This window comes from Helianthus annuus, chromosome 15, assembly GCF_002127325.2.
Source record: "Helianthus annuus cultivar XRQ/B chromosome 15, HanXRQr2.0-SUNRISE, whole genome shotgun sequence".
Classification (NCBI taxonomy): domain Eukaryota; kingdom Viridiplantae; phylum Streptophyta; class Magnoliopsida; order Asterales; family Asteraceae; genus Helianthus; species Helianthus annuus.
The window spans coordinates 103,840,679-103,860,596 of NC_035447.2; the positions used below are offsets into that span (position 1 = coordinate 103,840,679).

The 19,918-nt window shown below is 34.8% G+C and overlaps 2 protein-coding genes and 1 long non-coding RNA gene across 5 annotated transcripts; 1 reads left to right on the plus strand and 2 right to left on the minus strand.

The window, feature by feature from the left end:
• Positions 1 to 221: 221 nt before the first annotated feature.
• Positions 222 to 884, minus strand: LOC110913972. Its single transcript, XM_022158784.1, has one exon. It carries the CDS (start codon positions 882 to 884, stop codon positions 222 to 224), a length of 663 nt encoding a protein of 220 aa, XP_022014476.1.
• Positions 885 to 4,385: 3,501 nt separating this feature from the next.
• Positions 4,386 to 8,964, minus strand: LOC110912085. 3 transcript variants are annotated; one of them, XR_004882387.1, is made up of 5 exons: positions 7,439 to 8,963; positions 6,436 to 6,809; positions 5,265 to 5,465; positions 4,847 to 5,066; positions 4,386 to 4,729 (listed from the first exon to the last, which is right to left on the minus strand). It is a non-coding gene; the product is annotated as an uncharacterized LOC110912085 (long non-coding RNA). The 3 variants fall into 3 exon arrangements; XR_002577680.2 differs by having other exon boundaries at positions 4,424 to 4,729; positions 4,847 to 5,465; positions 7,439 to 8,964; XR_002577681.2 differs by having other exon boundaries at positions 4,425 to 5,066; positions 5,350 to 5,465; positions 7,439 to 8,961.
• Positions 8,965 to 18,646: 9,682 nt separating this feature from the next.
• On the plus strand, positions 18,647 to 19,333 carry LOC110913971. The gene is made up of 4 exons (XM_022158783.1): positions 18,647 to 18,719; positions 18,779 to 18,834; positions 18,938 to 19,015; positions 19,111 to 19,333. Exons 1-4 carry the CDS (start codon positions 18,647 to 18,649, stop codon positions 19,276 to 19,278), a joined length of 375 nt encoding a protein of 124 aa, XP_022014475.1. The 3' UTR covers positions 19,279 to 19,333.
• The last annotated feature ends 585 nt before the right edge of the window (positions 19,334 to 19,918 follow it).

Sequence of the window (19,918 nt, forward strand, 5' to 3'; positions counted from 1 at the left end):
ATCCCCGTTCAAAATAATAATAAAAGTCATCTAACGAGTAATTTTTAACCACATAAACTTTTAAACTCAAACACCAGTCTCCGATAGGCACCAACTATTCCGTGCCTTCGTACCAGGTAGGTGCCTGAAGAGCATAAAACACAATTTATACTCAGGTACAGTAATAGCTTTTAACACTAAAAAGTAAAAACACTATGTAACAGCTCATGTCATGTCGTTAGTTATTCCCTAGCCGGTGGTGTTTCTATATCCAAAACCAAACCCGAACCCAACCGTTTCAACGCGTCTCTCGCCCCACACACCGGATCAATCCGGACCGCCTTCTCGTACGCTCGAACCGCCTCCTCTCTCCTCCCTTTCTTCTCATAACACTCTCCAAGCATCCAAAACGCCTCCGCATTCTCCCCATACAACTTCACCGATTCCACCAAATCCTCAAACACTGAGTCAACTCGCTCCTCCTTACAACAACTCACTTTCTTAATCTCCGCTCTTTTAAACAACGCCTCTCCTCTCTCCGCATCACTCAACGACTTCGCCGTTAACGGCGATAACGCGACGTCAAGCGCCGTTAACGCTGACGTAGTGTAACCCTGTGCGTCGAGAGCTAACGCTTTTAACACGTGTGATGCGGCGTCGTTTGGATCCAGTGCGATTGATCGATCGGCTTCATCGGCGGCTTGTTTTGCGAACTTGATGGCGATCGTACGGTCGGATGTGGATCTGGATTTGGATAAGAACTGTGCGCCGTTGATGAAGTGGTGCTTTGCGTCGTAACACGGTAGGTGTTTGTATCGGAAGGTTTTGATGAGGTTTTTGGTGATCAGTAGGTATATGAAGATGATGATTGTGATCAGGATGATTGGTATGAGGATGATCGGCATTGATTTGATCGGAATTTGTGTGATTTTTGAAGTTTTTTTGTGAGTTTTTATGGGTTTTGAGAGGGGGGATATGGAGAAATGGATATTGGAGGTTGTAACGAGTCAAAATATGTCAGTGGTTGTACGTTGTGCATGAATGGTTGTACTGTTGAATGTGTGTTGTGGTAGTTGTACCTTGTGCATGAAGGGTCGTACGTTTTAGTGTCTGTGATTGGATTTTATTAACAAGTTCATTGGATATGAATGTGAATTATTTTAAGAATATCTAAGGGGTCATACATTTTCTAGAAAGAAAAAAATTCCTTGTATCCAAGATAAAAAGAAAAAAAATTCCTTAGCCACATGGTGTGGTTTAGCGCCACCTCGCTATGTCAGCCATTTTAGCGTGTTGGGGCGCTATCAACCACACCACCATTGTTAACAAGGGGGCGCTATAGCATCCCCGTCAGCATGTTAACGAGTGTTAAAAGGAAAAGCTGGTGGAGCCCATGTGATATCAATCAATCAAATATTTTCTCTTTATTTTTTTTTGTATTTTGTTTAATAGAGGGCTTTAAAGGAGCTTTAAACCAATGCATACAAGTTAAAGGGAGGAGTTTTAAAACCCTCTATGTGACATGACACTGAAGTGGCGTTAATGTGGTGTGATAAAGCCCATATGGGCTTTATACCACACCCTCCAGCCTTAGGGTGAAAGCGGTGCACCCCTTGGGGCATGGGTTGGGGCATGGGTTGGCTGAAAACGCCCAAGCCACCACCCCGGGTGGGCTTGGGTTGGGGCGTGGCCCAAGGGGCGGGAGTTTAAAGCCGGGCGTGGGGCGGGCTAGCGATCCTATGTGGCGGGCTCCTATTCGCTTGGTGGCCATATCATAGCGGGGTATTTAAATTTTAAAATTTAAATTGTAACCGTGTGGCCAAGCCAAGCGGTCACCCCAACCCATCAACATCACTATAAATATAACCTACTACGAAGCCGTTCCAAGCGGTGAGTTAAGCCACGAGGACCGGGTGGCGGTGACGAACATTGAATTTCGGGGCAAGGAGCAAAAGCCATTCGACAAGCTCGCGCTTTTTGAAATTTACCTAACGCTCTAGGTTTTTTTTTATTTTGTAATCGTTTTTAGTTTTTTTTTTTGTAATTTTTAGGTTTTTTTTATTTTGTATTCGTTTTTAGGTTTTTTTTATTTTGTAATCTTTTTAAGAATTTAATAAAATTTTAGACTTTTTTTTAATGTTGTGTGTATTTTTTTAATTTTTTGTAATTTTTTTTAATAAACTGCCAAGCCACGCCCAAACCCAAGCCCCGCCATACCCCACAGACACGTCACTCACCGGTGGGGGAGCTCGAACTCCACGTGTCAACTCATGCCCCCAACCCAAGCCCCACCATACCCCACGGTCTTATAGGATGGGGGTAAACTTTCTATCAATCCAATCATATATTGTCATGTCAATTCCCCTCTGTAACTCTCCTCTTGCCCAAAAGTCACCACAACTGAGTAGAGGTAAACTATTTTTTTTCCTTTTTTTATAAACTATTAATTAATAAATGAAACATATTTTTAACAAAATAAAATTACACTAAATTAAAAAAAACATTGCATTAAATTAAAAATAATTAAAATTACATTTACTTAAAAATAAACTAAATTAAAGTAACTAATTTGTTTAAATTAGGTTGAGTTTATATAGTTTAAATATATAAAAAAAACCTTTGTTTATTTCGGGTTGGGTTTATATAGTTTAAATACTAGTGGGAATACCCTCACGTTATCGCGGGTATTTAATTTTTTGGCTACACGTTTTGCGACGGGTTCCATGTATTTTACCCACCTCACAGAGGTATAAAATTGAGGCTCCAAGTGAGTGGTTCAAAGTAGGGATGGACATTTGGTATTGGGTACCGGTACCGTACCGATAGCCGTACCAAATTTCTCGTACTGAAATTTTCGGTACCGGTACCACGCTCATCCCTAGTTCAAAGTGGGGGTCAACTTAAGAATTTGATTACAGGTGCACATAGATTTTTTTTTAATATAGTTGACTTTTCCGTCTCAAACCTTTGGTTATATAGATATATGAGTTAAATGCTTAGTTGGTCCCTGTGGTTTGCAAAAATTTCATACTTGTTCCTAGTGGTTTACTAATTACACGCGTGGTCCTAAAAGTTGTCAAAAATGAACTCGATTGGTCCCCTGACGAAACCTTTGTTAAATTTCTCAGTTAACTATGTATGAAATGACTATATTACCCTTGAACAGGTAAAAGAAATAAAAAAATATATAAAGAACCTCCGTCTTCTTCAACCCCTCTCTCTCTCTCTAAAAAAAACTAACACAACCATCTCTTTCATAATAAACTTCTCCAGATCTACTCAAACACGAGGTAAAGTATAGGTTTCCCTTTGTACTGGATGTGTTGAACACAAAGAAGACGAACGATCTAGATTGTGATGTGGTTCCAACAATTTAATTGTTGGCCAAAGCAAAAAGAAAGAAACTAGAGAGAACTTGGAAATTTAGAGATAGTTTTTTTGATTAATTTTCTGCATATCATTCTCCAAACCAATATTCCTCTTTTAAAGGAAACAAAATAACTAACCCCCACTACTTCCTAATCCTACATAACATGAGAATATGGGCATTCCCACTATCTCTTTATTCACATGCTAATTAACATAAACTTATAAAGAAATTAAACTTATGCATGGAACCAACGGTGTAGCACATAACAGATTGAAGTTGAGAGCATTTGCAGAAGCGAGATCTCGCGAAGTGCGGTGGGTGGGATTCCTTCTTCGTCCATTTCGAGTCGGGTTTTTTTCAAGGCGACGAGTTCGCCGGTGTTTTTGTCTTTGGCTTTGTAAATTTGCCGTAGGTACCTTCGCCTACCTTTTTGAGCTTTTCGTATTTGTCTTCCATGGTGGATTTGGGGAATTAGGGTTTGGGGATTGAGATGTGGGAGAGGCGCGGATATATTTGGGATTTGGAATTTGAAATTGTAACCGTACGAAATGTGTGCTGCATTGAGAATAGCCCATGAGCATTCAATGTGATACTGTATCATTATAACTTGCAGATCGATTCGTATGGGTTCGGATCTTCACGTAAGAACCGTTTCACCCCTGTTTCTGTGCCGATTAGAATTTTCAACACCGTTTTCTTTGTCTTTACATTGGGTTTCGTCATCGTCGGTCCCTTTACATCGAATTGGAAGAGCAAACGAGAGGGAAGAAGATGGAGTTAGTTACATGTTCTTTATATGTATTTTTTTTTATTTCTTTTAATTGATCAAGGGTAATATAGTCATTTCACACATAGTTAACTGAGAAATTTAACAGAGGTTTCATCAGGAGACCAACCGAGTTCATTTTTGACAACTTTTGGGACCACACGTGTAATTAGTAAACCACTAGGACCAAGTATGAAATTTTTGCAAACCACAAGAACCAACCAAGCATTTAACTCTAGATATATATTTTGATACTGTGAAACTGAATAATCATGCAACTGATATAGTCATAATAGAACAAGTATATGATAAAGGTACAGTATCCCAATGCACTTGGTACAAATCACTATATCATCACATGTTCCGGGTTTGATAAGTTCCACTACAAAATCGTTGTAACCATTGGAAATACTGACCCACTTAATTTCTCGTTAATAAAAAAAATTGTAATCAATGTCGAACTTGTCAAACAGCAACTGTATTCTTGTAACGACTGAAATACTTCACATACTACAGTGACTTCTCAAACAATCTGACCAAAAATGACCAAGAGCCACCTCAAGATGGTAAAGCTTTGGGGCAGACTCAAATCAACGGCTGAGATCATTTCTCCACTAACATAAGGCCCGTAAAATGTTGATATACAGATTAGTTATTATTCATATAAAACACATCTTTTTGTATCAACTAAATTGAACAAAAAACAATCATTTTGAAAAAAAAAAGCATACTTTACTCTTGAGGTGTTCATCTAATGCATTCAATTCATCAAGCAAAGCTTGTTCAGTACTATCATTAGCATCCTTGCTCTTCATGACCATTTCTTTGATAAAAACCCTCGGTGTTGAGGTGGTATTAGTGGTCATGAACTCCTCGTCGGCATCCACCGGTGATTGATGAACATCAAGAAAGCATTTTTAACCATCCCATATCTTTCACATATTAAAAACCCTACAGTTTCAAATCAAATATATGTTCACTCTCAAACCAAGGCCAATTTATTTTCTTAACAAAATTGCATGCTTACTTGCTTAGATAGTTAGATACACGATCAATATGACAATAACAAATGAACAACAACAGACAATTCATGATTATTTGAACAAAATTACATCGCGAGATACATTATTAGAACTGGGAAGAGCATACCGTAAACAACAACACGAAGGTTAGGGTTCTCCGCGGGTCCGTATTGAAAACCGGTGGGTAAAAATTAATTAATCAGAAAACTGACCTTCGAGACTGACTTTCACCGTCTTCCGACTACTCGCAAATCTTGAAATCACCGGTTGACCGGTTGTTTCTCTTTTAATCCTGTCGCAGCCTCCAAACCACATTTGACTGTTTACTCTGATACACCACCGGAGGTTCCACCGTTACGGCAGGCTCAAAATCGTAAAAGGTACAAAGTAAAACATATAACACACACATAATATAACCAGTGAGGGCAGCTACAGAATGGAGAAAGCATCAACAATAACATGGAGATATAAGGTCTCTGGTTTAGTGATTGAAAACGCCAAATTACAACAAAATAGGAATGATCATATGGTACCAGGTACCGGCATTGACTACCGAGTTTCCTGTACCAAATCAATTTTGGTAGTACTACTCATACCCACTTTTGGTGTTTTCGTGATTGTTACTTTCCGCTTGGTACATTACCGGTATTTTACTAATTTTTACCTTAAATACCGGTACCAAGTTCATCCCTACAGCACAACAAAGCTGGTATGATAATTAATTTAGTAGTATACATAGTCAATTTTATTGATTATGTTCAATACAATGGGAGGGTCCAACGATGATTCTTTGTGTTTTTGAAAGTGACATGGGTCAATCTAGTTAATGGGCAAATACTCAAATAGTATAACAGTTTGAGTGATATCTAGATATGTGTTAGAATTCAACAAATATAGGCATAAACACAAATGGTAATATCACAAAATATATCCGCACATTATCGAAATATAAAAAGTTGAGTGTATGTCTAAATGTTCTATTGAAACATAACTCAATCTAAAAACTTAACTAAATGATGATACCACTCCTTACTGCTGATTTTTTAAAGTTAGGGCATAGATTGCAAAAATCACAATAAAAGAATGATGCTACTCCACAGTCCACACTAATGACAGCATAGGTTTGTATCCTCAAAAAACTTGTTTCATTTTGTTATTTAGGGTAAGGTAATCTTGTCAGCCGAAACACAGAAAGTCGGAAGCCAAAAGCAAAGCGAAAAAGAAACAACAGAAAACAACGGTCGTTCAGAAAAATAATTACATCGTAGGCGTAATTTAATTAGGAAAAGAAACAAAACCTGCTAGTGCGATATTTGCAGCTCGCTCTCCACTCTTCATTGTCAAAACTAAGTTATTTTGGTAGAGAACAAGACAAACTGACAGTTATTTATTTATTTCTTTTTTTGCAAGCTAGCTGAACGCAGAATCTCCAACATACATTTTACACAAGGTAAAAAAGATAAACAATATTGTATGTAAACAAAAACCTCACTTTTAAGATTGTAAACAATCATCCTCCTACCAAAATCAAGAAATACTATTAAAAGTTACACTCAGAAAAATTTACTCCTCTAAGTAGTCCATGCAATGCATTCAAAAGCAACTTTGGTGCATCAAAATTCGTTCCAATGTCTTCTGAAGCTTAACATGTGTATCAGACATGTAAATTTACCTAATCACAGAATTCCCAATATAACAGTTAAGCAAAAGGAAAACTGCCAACAAACTTAGACCACCCGTAGTGGGGCGTGATTTTTAAAAATTTTTCAAAAAAAAACGTTTTATAACGCCCCGGCCGCCATTACACAGGGCGTTACCGGGCGTTATTTTTCAAAAAAAATGAATGTGGAGTTATTATTAAAACGCCATTTTGCACTTGTTGGATGTTTGACTTGGGTTGACCTTAACCCACCAATGAGAAATCACTTTTTTTTTTTTGTTTAAGGATTGAAAGGGGCATTATTTGGGCATTATTCCCACTACACCAATTTTGAAATAACGCCCCATGCTAACTGGGTTGCCACGTGTCGGATAATGCCCCATGGTGGGGGCATTATTTTTCTTAACCACTACACATGGTCTTAACCAAAGTTCTCAAATCTGACAATTTGGAGAACTTTAAAATTCCTCTCTCATCACTAAAAAGGATCACAAACCCAGATGCAATAATGATTCATGGTAATAACTTGTTTTCTTAACGTGTATACACTGAAACATCTTGTTACTGATTTAAAAGAATGTACATGAAAATCTGAACTTGAAAAAGGATAATATATAAGAACCTAATCCGTATTTTCTTACTTCATCATGCACAGCATGTTTTGCCTTAACAGCTTTTGGAGTTGTTGGAGTCAAATCACCTGAAGCTTTTTTCCGTACACGAAGAAGTCTCTTAGTTTGACCAGCAGATTGGTTGCTGACTTCTTTACTTGGAACCCCATTTGATAAGCTCAGTAAAGAAACACAAAAACAACAAAAGCATAACCAAAATAGCAATAAAAATCTGACCTTTAATCACAAACCCTAGATGATCAATCAACAAATTAATCAATCAATTACCAATCAATAATTGGGGGAAATTGAATTTTGTGGAATCAACTTTAGTGAAGACTTATAATTAGCTTTATCAACCACATTTATTTATATATAGTAGAAACTCGATAAATTAATACTCGATTATTTAATAAACTCTCTAATATAATATTTTTTGCCGGTTCCGACTCGGGGATAGGGTGCTAAATTAATAATTCACTAAAATTATAAGATAATACATTTTTGATAATTTCTTTAGACCCCATATAAAATATAAATTAATAATTCCTTATATATAGCATATTACATGAATGATTTATGAAGGTTTCTTGAAAAATGACTCAATTGAGAGATACTCTAAAAACCGCTTAACTGTATTCGATATTGTCGCTTGACTCACCTGCAAACCATAGTTACTATGAACCCATTCTTGCAATTGCTTTTGAGTGAGACTTGGATTATCCCTGTTGTGCTTGCATAATGCTCTTCGAATCTCGTCTGTCATTGTTGTTTTTTTCACACCTTTAAGATGGGAAGCCATGTTGTGTGTATGATTTGTTTGTGTTAACCTAGTTTGATCTTGTATTTATATAGAAAATATTTTTAATGTCCATAAAGTGATACATTGAACACAAGAAGCATAATAAGGTGGGAGATTGAAGGTTTCTTTCAAATTGGGCCGTTCATTTGATATACATGCATTGTATACAATAATTAAGTGGAAGCTTGAAAGGTGTTTGTAAACTAAGTATTCTACTATAAATTAATAAAATATTAATTAATATATAAATTAATAATTATTAATTTATCGATTAATTAATAACTCTTTTAATTAATAAATTTTGATGGTGCAAGTGTATTATTTTATAGAGTTTTTACTTTATTTTGAAGTATAAAGCACAAAAACAGTACTCGGACTATGAAACCACAACTCAACCCCAGAATCATAAAACAAACCGGTAAGTAAGAGTATGACAAAAACAGTACATGCAAAATGAATCAAGAACTCTGTACTAAATGAAACCCCCAACATAAATAAGGATTATAGCGAAAACACGGATGTATAATAATATGTTACCCGTGTAGATTTTGATGCAATCGTTGGGTTGAACCTCTTCATCTATGTGAAAACAAAGTGAGCAAAATCAAGGATGAATTGGGGCAATAAGGATCGATGTTATATGTATTTCTTGGTTGGTATGATGATCGCTGTTTTCTCCCTCTCTGTTTCTCTTTCTCTGTAACGTGTTTGTGTATGAAGGGGGATGAGAAAAGAGGGGGGATTAACACTTTGTTCCTGAGTTTCATTAAACGAGAGAAAAGAAAAGATTTAAAAGAAAATAATTTTTAGTTGTGTTCCAGAGTTTCATTAAAGGAGAGAAAAGAAGAGAAAATGAGAGATTTTTTGCCTAAAATTAATCTTTCCAATTTGGAAAGAAACGGAGAGAAAAAAAAGAAAAGGAGAGAATCCTTTCTTTTCTCTCCTTAACTTAACTCGGGAACACAGTGTAAAAGATTTGGGGTGGATTCAAGGCGAGATGTTTGAGTGGCAGCATTCAGGGGGTGTTTGGCCTAGCTTTTTTTATCTAAGCTTATAGCTTTTTTAGCTTATTTTTACAAAATAAGCATTAGTGGATGTTTGGTTTAGCTTTTTAAGATTATGCTTATTAGCTTATATAAGCTAATTTCAAGAAGCTTATGGGTTGATGGTTTTTTAGCTTATTTGAATAAGCTTATTTGAACAAGATGGTTTTTTACTCATTTGCCCTCAAATGGTGGATTAACTCATTTAAATATGATACACACAATGGTATTATATCCATTCTCATAATACACAATGGATTAACTCAACTTGTAGAATATAAACTAATCCAAACACTTAAAAATAGCTTATCAAATGAAAGAAAATAAGCATAAGCTACTTTAAAATATAAGCATAAGCCAAAAAAATAAAAGCTAGGCCAAACACCCCCTCAGGGCATGTTTGGCTAAGCTTATTTAAGTTAATAAGGACTTTTGGGAAAATGACTTTTGAGAAAATTACTTTTTAAAAAGGAGTTTTTAAAAAAAGTGTTTGGATTAGCTTATGGGGTGAGAAAAGCCAATAAGTCAATAAGTTGTTTTTTAAAAAGTGTTTGGCTTAGCTTATTGATGTAAAATGACTAAAAGGGACATTCTTTCATAAGTCAATGGGGTGTTATAAGGGGTAATTTGGTAATTTGATGTTTGAAAAGTCATAAGCTGATCAAGAAGTCACAACATGTTAACTTCTCAAAAACTCCTTTTCCTTCTATTCAAAAAGACATTTTAAAAAGGACTTTTGTATTTGCCAAACACTAAAACTCCTTATTGGCTTTTTGATTAAGCCAATAAGTCAATAAGTTGGTTGGAAAAGCTTAGCCAAACATGCACATTGAAAGGTGAATTTCCCTGGCGGACAATGGATACTGAAAGGTTCCATTCACAACCTAGAGCATTGAACAACGGCTATTCATCTTCAACAACGAGCAGGGGTAGAGATGACCTAGATGGAATCCCTATATTACCCTTAAAACGTCTTAAAATTTTGAACAATTGTCAAATATTACCCCTCTAAAACAGCTTGTACTCTCTTGTACGTAATGCTTCAAAATTTATACGTGTGTAAAATGACCACAAGGGTAGAAAACCCAGTTTCTTTAATAAAGTAGTATAGATGTATAAAAAAACCTTTGTTTATTTATACTTTTAAATATATAAAAAAACCGGTTTTTAAGTCATACCGGGCTGGACTCTAAAATAGTTAAACCGGTTGAACCAGGTTGTATCGGGCGGTTGAACCGGGTTACTAGTTAACCCTATAAATTCCATAAAATACAAATTCATCCAAAAAACAATCCAATCTCAACTAGGATTTATGTAACTGATCATAGTTTTATCTAAAAACAACTATTTTTATTGTAAATATTAAGCATTTTAAGAATATTTTTATTAGTTATAAACAATATTGCATTGTACGATGTGAGTAACAGTTACAACAATGATGAAATATTGGAATAGAAGACACAAGGTTAATTAACGGAAATATGGAACATCAATATTATCTTAATATCGTATTTTATTAAAATTAAGAAATCAAATCTTAAGATAATGCAAACCGGTTAACTTGCACGGTGCATGATAACACCCCTTTTAAACAATATAAAAAAATCAAAAAAGGGAAATATGATTGGTGGGAATGAATGGGTCCCACATGCATACCTTATAGTACTCGTCATTGGGGTAATGAAATTGCCCATAACACTCCCATAGCGCCCAAGAAATTGGGAAAGGGCGCCAAAGAGGATGAGGTGACAAAGGACGCTATACCACATCCGCTGTTCTAAATAACCCAAAATTTTTGCTTTTGGTATACAATTTTTTAATATGCTCTGCAACCGTCTACATTTTTATATTTAATTTTTGACCTAATAAATCAGTTCGCTAAATTTCAATTATTTATGTATTTAAAATTTCAAATTGGTTACATTGAAAAGAACGATTAGATGTGAAATTAAATATTACGAAACATTGTTTTAATTTCTAAAGGATGGAGATAAAATAGGAAGTTTATTTGGCTAGTAAGGCTAGCAAGTGATCTTGACCATCCATTTAGTTAATCAATGGTTAAGATTAAATGATGGAAATTGAAGGGAAGAAAAGAGGCGTTTGAGTTTGTTTAGGGGCATTCTAGTCAATTCAAGCCAATGGTTTCTCTCTCCTCCAATTCCACCCAATTTTTTAAACGTTAATAACTCTTTCATACGACATTATTTTTTTATAAAAATTTCACCAAAAAAACGAGCGTTTTTTTATCTTTAAAACGAGTATACTATTGCTATATTTCAAAAAAAAATTTAAAAACCCAGTTACGTAAAACGCAATAGAAAAACACTCAGTTACGTAAAACGCAATGAAAAAAAAACCTAAAAAATGACATTTTTCTAAATCGCAATGCACCAAAAACACAAAGAAATGTCTTATTTGTAAAACGCAATGGCCAGAAAACACAAAGAAATGTCTTATTTCTAAACGCAATAGCCTAAAAACTCAAAAGAAAATGTACTTTCTAAAACGCAATGGACTAAAAACACATAACGCAATGCACCAAAAACACAAACAAATGTCTTATTTCTAAAACGCAATGGCCAGAAAACACTTAAAATGTCTGTTTTCTAAAACGCAATGGACTGAAAACACATAAAAATGTGTTTTACCTAAAAAGCAATGCACCAAAAACACAAAGAAATGTCTTATTTATAAAACGCAATGGCCAGAAAACACTTAAAAATGTCTCATTTCTAAAACGCAATAGCCTAAAAAACAAAAGAAAGTGTTCTCTGTAAAATGCAATGGACTGAAAACACCTAAATATGTGTTTTACCTAAAACGCAATGACTAAAAACACTTCAAAAATGTGTTTTACCTAAAACGCAATGACTAAAGACACTTAAAATGTGTTTTTTTCTAAAACGCAATAGACAGAAAACACATAAAATTCTCTTATTTCTAAAACGCAATGGACACATAAAACTGTCTGTGAACTGTTTGTGAATTGTCTGTGAACTTTCTGAATTGTCTACGAATTACTGTCTTCGAAATGAGCCAATTTCTGGAAAATTAATTTTTTCTGATGCATTTTGTGAATTGTCTGTGAACTGTCTGAATTGTCTACGAATTGTCTGTGAACTGTCTGAATTGTCTACGAATTTTTCTGAATTATCAACCCCAGCCAGGGGCTCTGCCCCTTGGACCCCGCCAGGGGCTGCCGCCCCCAGACCCCCGCCAAGATCGTAAAACGCAATGACTAAATCAAAAACCAGATCGTGAAAATGAAATTAAAGAATTTCTTACATGGATCGAAGCCGATTTCTTCATCAATTGACGAAATTTGAATGATAGAAACACTTATTAGCGATTGAATCGAACAGATCGAGTGATTATCTTCAAAATCACGGGAAAAAACGAGATTTTGAATGAAATTAAACTGGGTTTTCTTCAAAAAAAACTGAAGAACACGTTGATCGGGTGTTTGAATCATTGATTGATGACGAAAATCGCACTATAATGTAGTGATTATTGAGATAGTAAGTGAAGAAAAGGTTGGAGATGGTGGGTTTTGAAGTAACTGGGGAGAAGAAGGAAGAAGAAAGGATGAGATTGACTAAAATACCCTTTCTCTTTATTTTAAAATTTACCACATGTCATAATCCTATGGCTTCCTATCCTTCCTAGCCAAAATAAACTTCCTATTTGATCTTTTCCATTCTTTAGAAAACAAACAACTAATCAAACGAAAAAAGAGAAACAACGTTTTAATTGTGACAACCCTCAAAATTACATGTATCCGTACGATTCATTAATGTTAATTAAAGTCCTTGATGTCTGTGCTGAATTACTTAACTGCTTTCTGATTTCTGTGTCATACTTACATGTGCTTGTTAACATACTAGTCTTGTGCAGAAAAGTTACTAAATAGTCATGTATGCCTTCCTGAGTGTTGGGAATTAAAAATGTTACAAAAAGATATATATAGGACACAAAACAGAATAACTTGACACCTTAACGAACCGATATCTAACCGAACAACCGGACATTACCCGGAACACCAAAATAATGCTAAAAGCATTGTTTTTATTTTTCTGAACTAGTTATGGTTCCCGAACATCATAACACCTCCTAAAAATATCTACTAACTAAAGTATGTAACTAACACTTGATTTATAACTAGATTGTAACCAAATTGGTTAGCACCTAAGCTAGACCCCCCCACCTAGTCTACGGCCAACATGGCCCTTACACATTTGATTTTATTTCATTTGTTTAATAGATCTTGTTCCCCCCCTAAATGACATGTTATACAAGGGTTAAAAGGTTAGGAAGGTTATAAGTAATACACTTGAGATCATAAGCTCATTCTCACACACACACTAACACATAGAAATCCTTCTTCTCCCTTGGGAGCTCTCGGCTGAAACCAACCCACCATACATCCTCCATCATTCAATCTTCTTCAACCATTCTAAGGCCATACAAAGGTGTTAAGGGTTATACAACGAAGCTTGGTGTTCTCGGAAGTTGAATGACCTTCTCTATTTGCTATTAACCACCACTTTTCTTCTCTTGAACTTCCCTAGCCTTGAGCTAGTGGTAAGAACTTGAATCCCTTCATTTTACATCTTATGAAAGTGGTTAAAGTAGAATGCATGATGTTAAACTTGAAGAACACTAAGAATCAAAAGAATAAAACCTTTACATAAGCTTAAATCATGAAGAAACCATGTTATTTTAGTGTTGATATGCTTGTTGATTATTGTTTGTTTGTGGAAATGGTGTTGATCATCATGTAGTCTTGCTAGATCATGATTAGAAACATAATCTAGCAAGATGAGAGGATGAACATGTTAAAGGTTATGGATCATCCTCACTAAAGTCTTGAACTTGAAAGAACAACCTTGTTTTCTTGAAAAGTAATAAACAAAGTAAGTTGTTAAACACATGGATCTAAATATTTATGAATGATTTTTAAAGAAACCAAGTTAAAATACAAGTTTTACTAAATCTTGGTTCTTACATAAATATACATCATTTTGGTAAACACATGTGTAACAAGAAAAATACTTGAAGAAGCATTTTCAGAAAATATGAACATAAGTTGTAAAGATCCATATTCTTTAAAAATGGAGTTTTTAAAGAAGCAATCACACTTTAAAGGGGTACAAGACTTACTAAATACACTAGTAAGTTAGTACACATTTTTATAAACTTTCAAGTTCATGATATAGAAATTAATGCTTGTTTTTTTTTACAAAGATTGATAAGTAAAGATTTTATATTGTTGGTTGAGGATTGTTTGGATGAATTCTTGAAAAGAAAATGATATGCTAATAAGCATGGACACCTCCGTTTACAAAGGAAACTCTGGCGAAATTTTCTAAAAATTCCAACACTTAGAAAATATTTTTCTAAACAAGCGTTACAAGTATATTTTATAACTTGGGTTTCGAATAAAAACTTCGCCATAATTTTTGTAACAAAATACAAAGTGTCGGAGGTTGGTTTTGTAAATAAAAATGGATAAATATATGTTTAGAATATATATCTTATACTAGAACACTTGTGTGGATACTTGTTTATTTTGTGAGATAGTTATATTATTTTAGGATAAAATAATCTAACTTAACAAAGTACCTTGACATTAGAATTATGTGGTATGTGATAGAAGTAATGAGTAGCTAAACCGTACGTAGGATACGTGTTATGCATGCACGAAAAACTGATTGCTATCTGTACCTTATTAGGACGTGCTTGATTTCTGATTATTAGAGTAACTAATCTAACCGAGCAAACCAATGTGAGTTCACTAAGCATGGGATTCCCGGTGGTTGGGCATGGGTTAAAGAATTAAAACGGAACCTACATATCCTCCTTGGGTAGGATATGTACCGCCATCCTCCATGGGTAGGATGCCAATATAAATCCTGCGTATTCTCCTTGGGTAGAATACGTACGTTCGTCCTCCTTAGGTAGGACAACAACCTTAAAACTTACTAGACAAAACTCTATCATTAAGTCCCTCAATTTATATCGACTTAATCGCCAAGGCCAATGGCGAGCGGGTCATTAGTTAATAGTTCTATTAGGTTTAACAAACCTCACACCGTGCCAGTCGGACGGGCGTGTACTAATGGACTATGGAAAACTGTCAATGATGATAGACATTGACGTAGGGCACAACTTACTTTCGTTAGTAGTCGATATGGTAACGGTCTAGTGGTTTACATGGGGAAGCCCCCACTGATCATGGATATGGTTTGGGTAATAAAGAAGGAACTGGTTAATCATATTTTCAACTATGGGGTAACCCCCACGACAAGTAAGCCAGCAAAAGACAAACCATGTTTTCGAAAACAACTTAAAACTAAACAACCAACCGTGAACTCACTCAACTTTGTTGCTGACTCGTTGTTACATGCCTTACAGGTCGTTAGATCCTTATGGAGCTTGCACGAGGAGGAGGTCGTTGTGGGATATGGACTATTATGTCCCGTGCTTAATATTTGAACTTTATGAACTTATAAGACTTATGTTTTGGTTTTCACGTTTTATGCTTCCGCTGTTTAATTTGAACTTGGTTAACTAGATTTTGATCACCAATTATATTGTGAGGTTGGATTTTATCTATCTTAATTACGTTGTTCAATATGATTGGTGGCTTGATCCTGGTCATGTCACACCTCCAAGCGGTGATACTCCGCATGGTGGATTTTGGGGGTGTGACATTAATATATATTAAATCACTTGTTGTCATATATACAAAAAAATATTTGATACATTTATATTATTTAAAGATAAACATTAAATCTATCTATACTTTCTATAAAAGGAGAAATCCAAGTGACATAAGAAAAACTGATGTGTCAGCAGGAGAGCATATCTAACAAGGCTTTTCTTATGTCATTATTACATCATAATACCTAATATATAAATCAGTTTAAAATACATTTAATGCTCTATCAAACCACTGCCTTGTGTATTTTCAAATTTTAAAGGTTTGGCCCACATTCTAAAGGGCAAACCACCACCCATCTACGAGAAAGGAGCAGCTGGTTCCTTTGGCAAACGTATACTTAGCAGCAACAGTTGTTGTTATCTTCCGTAATACTTTTAGATCAGCAGATGTTTGACGCTAATTACCGGGAAATTCAAATTCAAATATGCATGGGAATAAGTAATTAGCAATTAATGCATGTCACTCAGATTCAAACTCCTGTCAATCATCCTTCTTATATAAGGCTTTTCTTCTCATTTCCCTCTTCATATTTCATCACGCTTTCATCTTCTCTGATTTTGAAATTTGAAATTTGAAATTTAATCACAATCCGAATTCCGAATTAGAAGCATGTCAATATCAGTTGACAGTAATAATCTTAGTTTTGTTAACGATTTGAATCCTGGGAAGGATATGTGGAACATGAAGGCGAGAATTATTCGAAAATGGAATCAGGGTTACAAGATGGAGTTCATCTTCATTGATGAGAAGGTAATTTGTATCTCTGCTTTTCCGTTTTATTTTAGAAAATGTAGTGTTGTATGCTAAGAAGATAATTTCTTTAAATGTTCTTCATGGTGCTAAGATTCAAGCAGGTATTAAGAGTCATCTGGTACCTGTTTTTGATGGACAGCTGCAAGAAGATGCTGTTGCGATTCTGTCGAAATTTGGTGCTGGTGAGAATAAAGATTTATATAAAGTAGTAGTGCAGCCTTATAAAATCAACTTTTATAGATGCACAACTGTTACTCGTGTGAGAGGTTGGCAAGGTGTTGAGTATGGTTTCAATTTCAGAGTTTATGAAGATATTCTTCAAGGAGAGGCGTTAAACGCTTTGAGTGTTGGTAGTGTATATTTTTGTAATCATGTCTTGCTTGTATAATATCAGAAAGTTTTACTTATATTCTTGTATAATGTGATCATATAGATGTTGCTGGATCTGTGATTTCTTGTGGAGATCTTGAAATCTTTGATCGACCTCCAAAGGAGACTAAGAAGATGAATTTCGATATTGAAGATTTGGAGTTCGTTGTTGTTTATATGTTCAGTCATGTAGTGATCATAAAATATATTTAATGATGTTAATAAATAAGATGAAGAATGTTTGTATTTAATGTGGGATCATGTAATGGTAATAGATGATGTTTATATTGTTTGTATGTAATGCTGAATCATGGTAATAAATAAGGTCTACAGTTTATTCTTAGTGAATATAGTACTTAATTTATGGCTCATTTGCTACTCTAATAAATGTTATAGTTTTCCTGATTTATTTTCTATTTTTATTCATTCAATGTTGTTTTGATATGAATATTCTTTTCATGTAGTGGTAAGGTTTTGCGGTGTACTGTGTGGAATGATTATGCTCTGCAGATTAAGGACTTCATTTCTAAAGTCCCACCTAATGAGCATGTGATGGCTGTTATACAACATGGAAAGTGTAAGGAATGGAAAGGTATTTTTGTTACTTTCTGCAAATCATAACTATACTGTTTATTTTTGGCAATATAAAGACAGGTATACATTAAATATTTATATACTTTTCCATGTAGGTGAATATACTATTCAAAGTGATAAGTTTGCAACACGAATTTTTCTGAATCAAGAAATTGATGAAGTTGATGAGCTAAGGAGGAGGTAATTCTCAATGTAATTTCTATTGTATATAGATGTTCAAGTCAAATACTTGGTTTCATGTCATTTGTATACTAATTATAATCATTTGTGGTATTCAAAAGGCGTATATTGAAGTTTAGACAAGGGAGTAGTTCTACTTCTCAAACGATACTATCGTCTCAGAGTATTTTTCCATTACATAAAGAATTTGTAATGAAGGTGTGAAGAAACATGTTGATGAGATTAGCGAGATAGAAGAGGTTTCACTTCTTTGTATATAGTTTGGTTATTTGTTTGGTTTGTCACCTGCGTGTTTTTACAGGAAGTGTCTTGTGTTTTTACAGGAAATGTCTTGTGTTGTGTTGTGGTTGCGACAATTAAGATTGTGCAAGAAGAGTATGGTTGGTTTTATGCTGCCTGTCGTAAGTGTTTCAAGAAGGTGATGGGTAAAAGTGAATACTTGCAGAATGTTGAGAATGTTTCAGACGATATTCTTCGATTGCTTGCGACTTCTTTGGTTTGTATCAGATGTCATACTGAATGTACATCGATCACCACAAAGTAAGCAATGATGATTATTTAGCGTTATATTTATATAAGTAACATTCTAAGACTCATATTTGAATATAGTTTTGTAGTTTACTTAGTTAGTTGTGTATCTTTCAGGTTCAAGGTGCAAGTGCGGGTGCAGGATGAGAGTGGTAGTGTTTCTTTTGTTATGTTTGATAGAGATGTTCAGAAGCTTCTTGGATTAGCGGCGAGTTACATAATAGAGAGGCAGGTTAAGGCCAATGATACTGGATTCCCTCATGAGATATTTCGATTGGTTGATAAGAAGGCTGCTTTTAAGATTGATGTTTCAGAGTTCAATCTTAAAAATGACTATTGTGTTTATACTGTGCAAAAAACAACTGATGATCCAGTAATAATTGTTGAGTTGGTTGGTGGAGATGGTAATGGTGATGAAAATACTGATGAGGTAGCATATAAAATTACTCTTTCAATCTATTTATTTTTCTTTTGAGTTTTAAACACTGGATTGTGTACTTTTTTATATGATCTCATATATTATGATCCTTTAGGTTACTCAAGAGGTAGCTGACGTTAAAGACGTTAACCTTTCAGACTCTTCTCAGGTGTCTGCTGAACGAACTTCAAGGGTGAGTATTTATTTTTAAAGTATGCTTAGTACGTTTAAAAAGAGTTCATTATTTTATTAAATGAGATCAATAGTTGTTTTATGATCTGTTGGAAGGATGCTGTCTCTGTTACGGCCGACTCTTCAGTCGTTGAAGTTGAAAAGGATTCTGGATCAAGTCCCAATGGAAAGCGGATGGCTCAAGATGCTGATGTTGCCAACGTTGGTGAGCTATCCACTAATGTGAGAAGAACCCGGAAGAAGCTGACTAAGGTTAACAATTAGATGCTTATGAAAAAAACAATTCTTATGAGAGATAAGTAGAAACCACTTATTTTTGAAGAATCCTTGTGGTTTTTATTTATGTATGTTAACTGTTGTTTTAACAAACTGTGGTTAAAAGTTTTGTTTGTAAGGGCTACAATGATGAATATGTTATGTAATGTCTCTGGGTTGAATATCAAGTAAGGTTAACCTTTATTATACATGTTTGGTGATATTGATGGACTGGATAAGTAGTAGGGTTGTATATTATTGTTAGATTGATGAATGAAAATTTAATCAATTGGTTAGTCGGAAAACTGTTGGGGTCTGAGATACATTAACATCTGTTAGAGGCTAAGCACTGTTATAGTGTGCTAACATCTGTTAACCCCTAAGCAGTGTTAAAGATCTGTTAAAGGTTAAGCACTGTTATAGAGTGCTTCAACAGACTATATGAGTTGTTGATCATCATCTGTTAAACATCTTATATTATAGATCTTTTGTTCAATTGTGTAATATCTGTTGGTGCATAGCAGAACTTAGGTTCATCATACATCTTGCTTCATCAGCAGAGGTTATAGCGTGCTATAACATGCTAACATCTGTTAACCCTTAAGCACTGTTAAAGATCTGTTAAAGGGTAAGCACTGTTATAGCGTGC

What these genes read in the sequence shown, in the direction of transcription:
- LOC110913972 (XM_022158784.1), bottom strand. Translation starts at nt 884, where the DNA reads ATGCCGATCATCCTCATACCAATCATCCTGATCACAATCATCATCTTC.
- LOC110913971 (XM_022158783.1), top strand. Translation starts at nt 18,647, where the DNA reads ATGATACTGGATTCCCTCATGAGATATTTCGATTGGTTGATAAGAAGG. An exon ending in TTTAAGATTGATGTTTCAGA is followed by an intron (nt 18,720 to 18,778) that starts GTTCAATCTTAA and finishes CTGATGATCCAG; the next exon opens with TAATAATTGTTGAGTTGGTT. An exon ending in GTGATGAAAATACTGATGAG is followed by an intron (nt 18,835 to 18,937) that starts GTAGCATATAAA and finishes ATGATCCTTTAG; the next exon opens with GTTACTCAAGAGGTAGCTGA.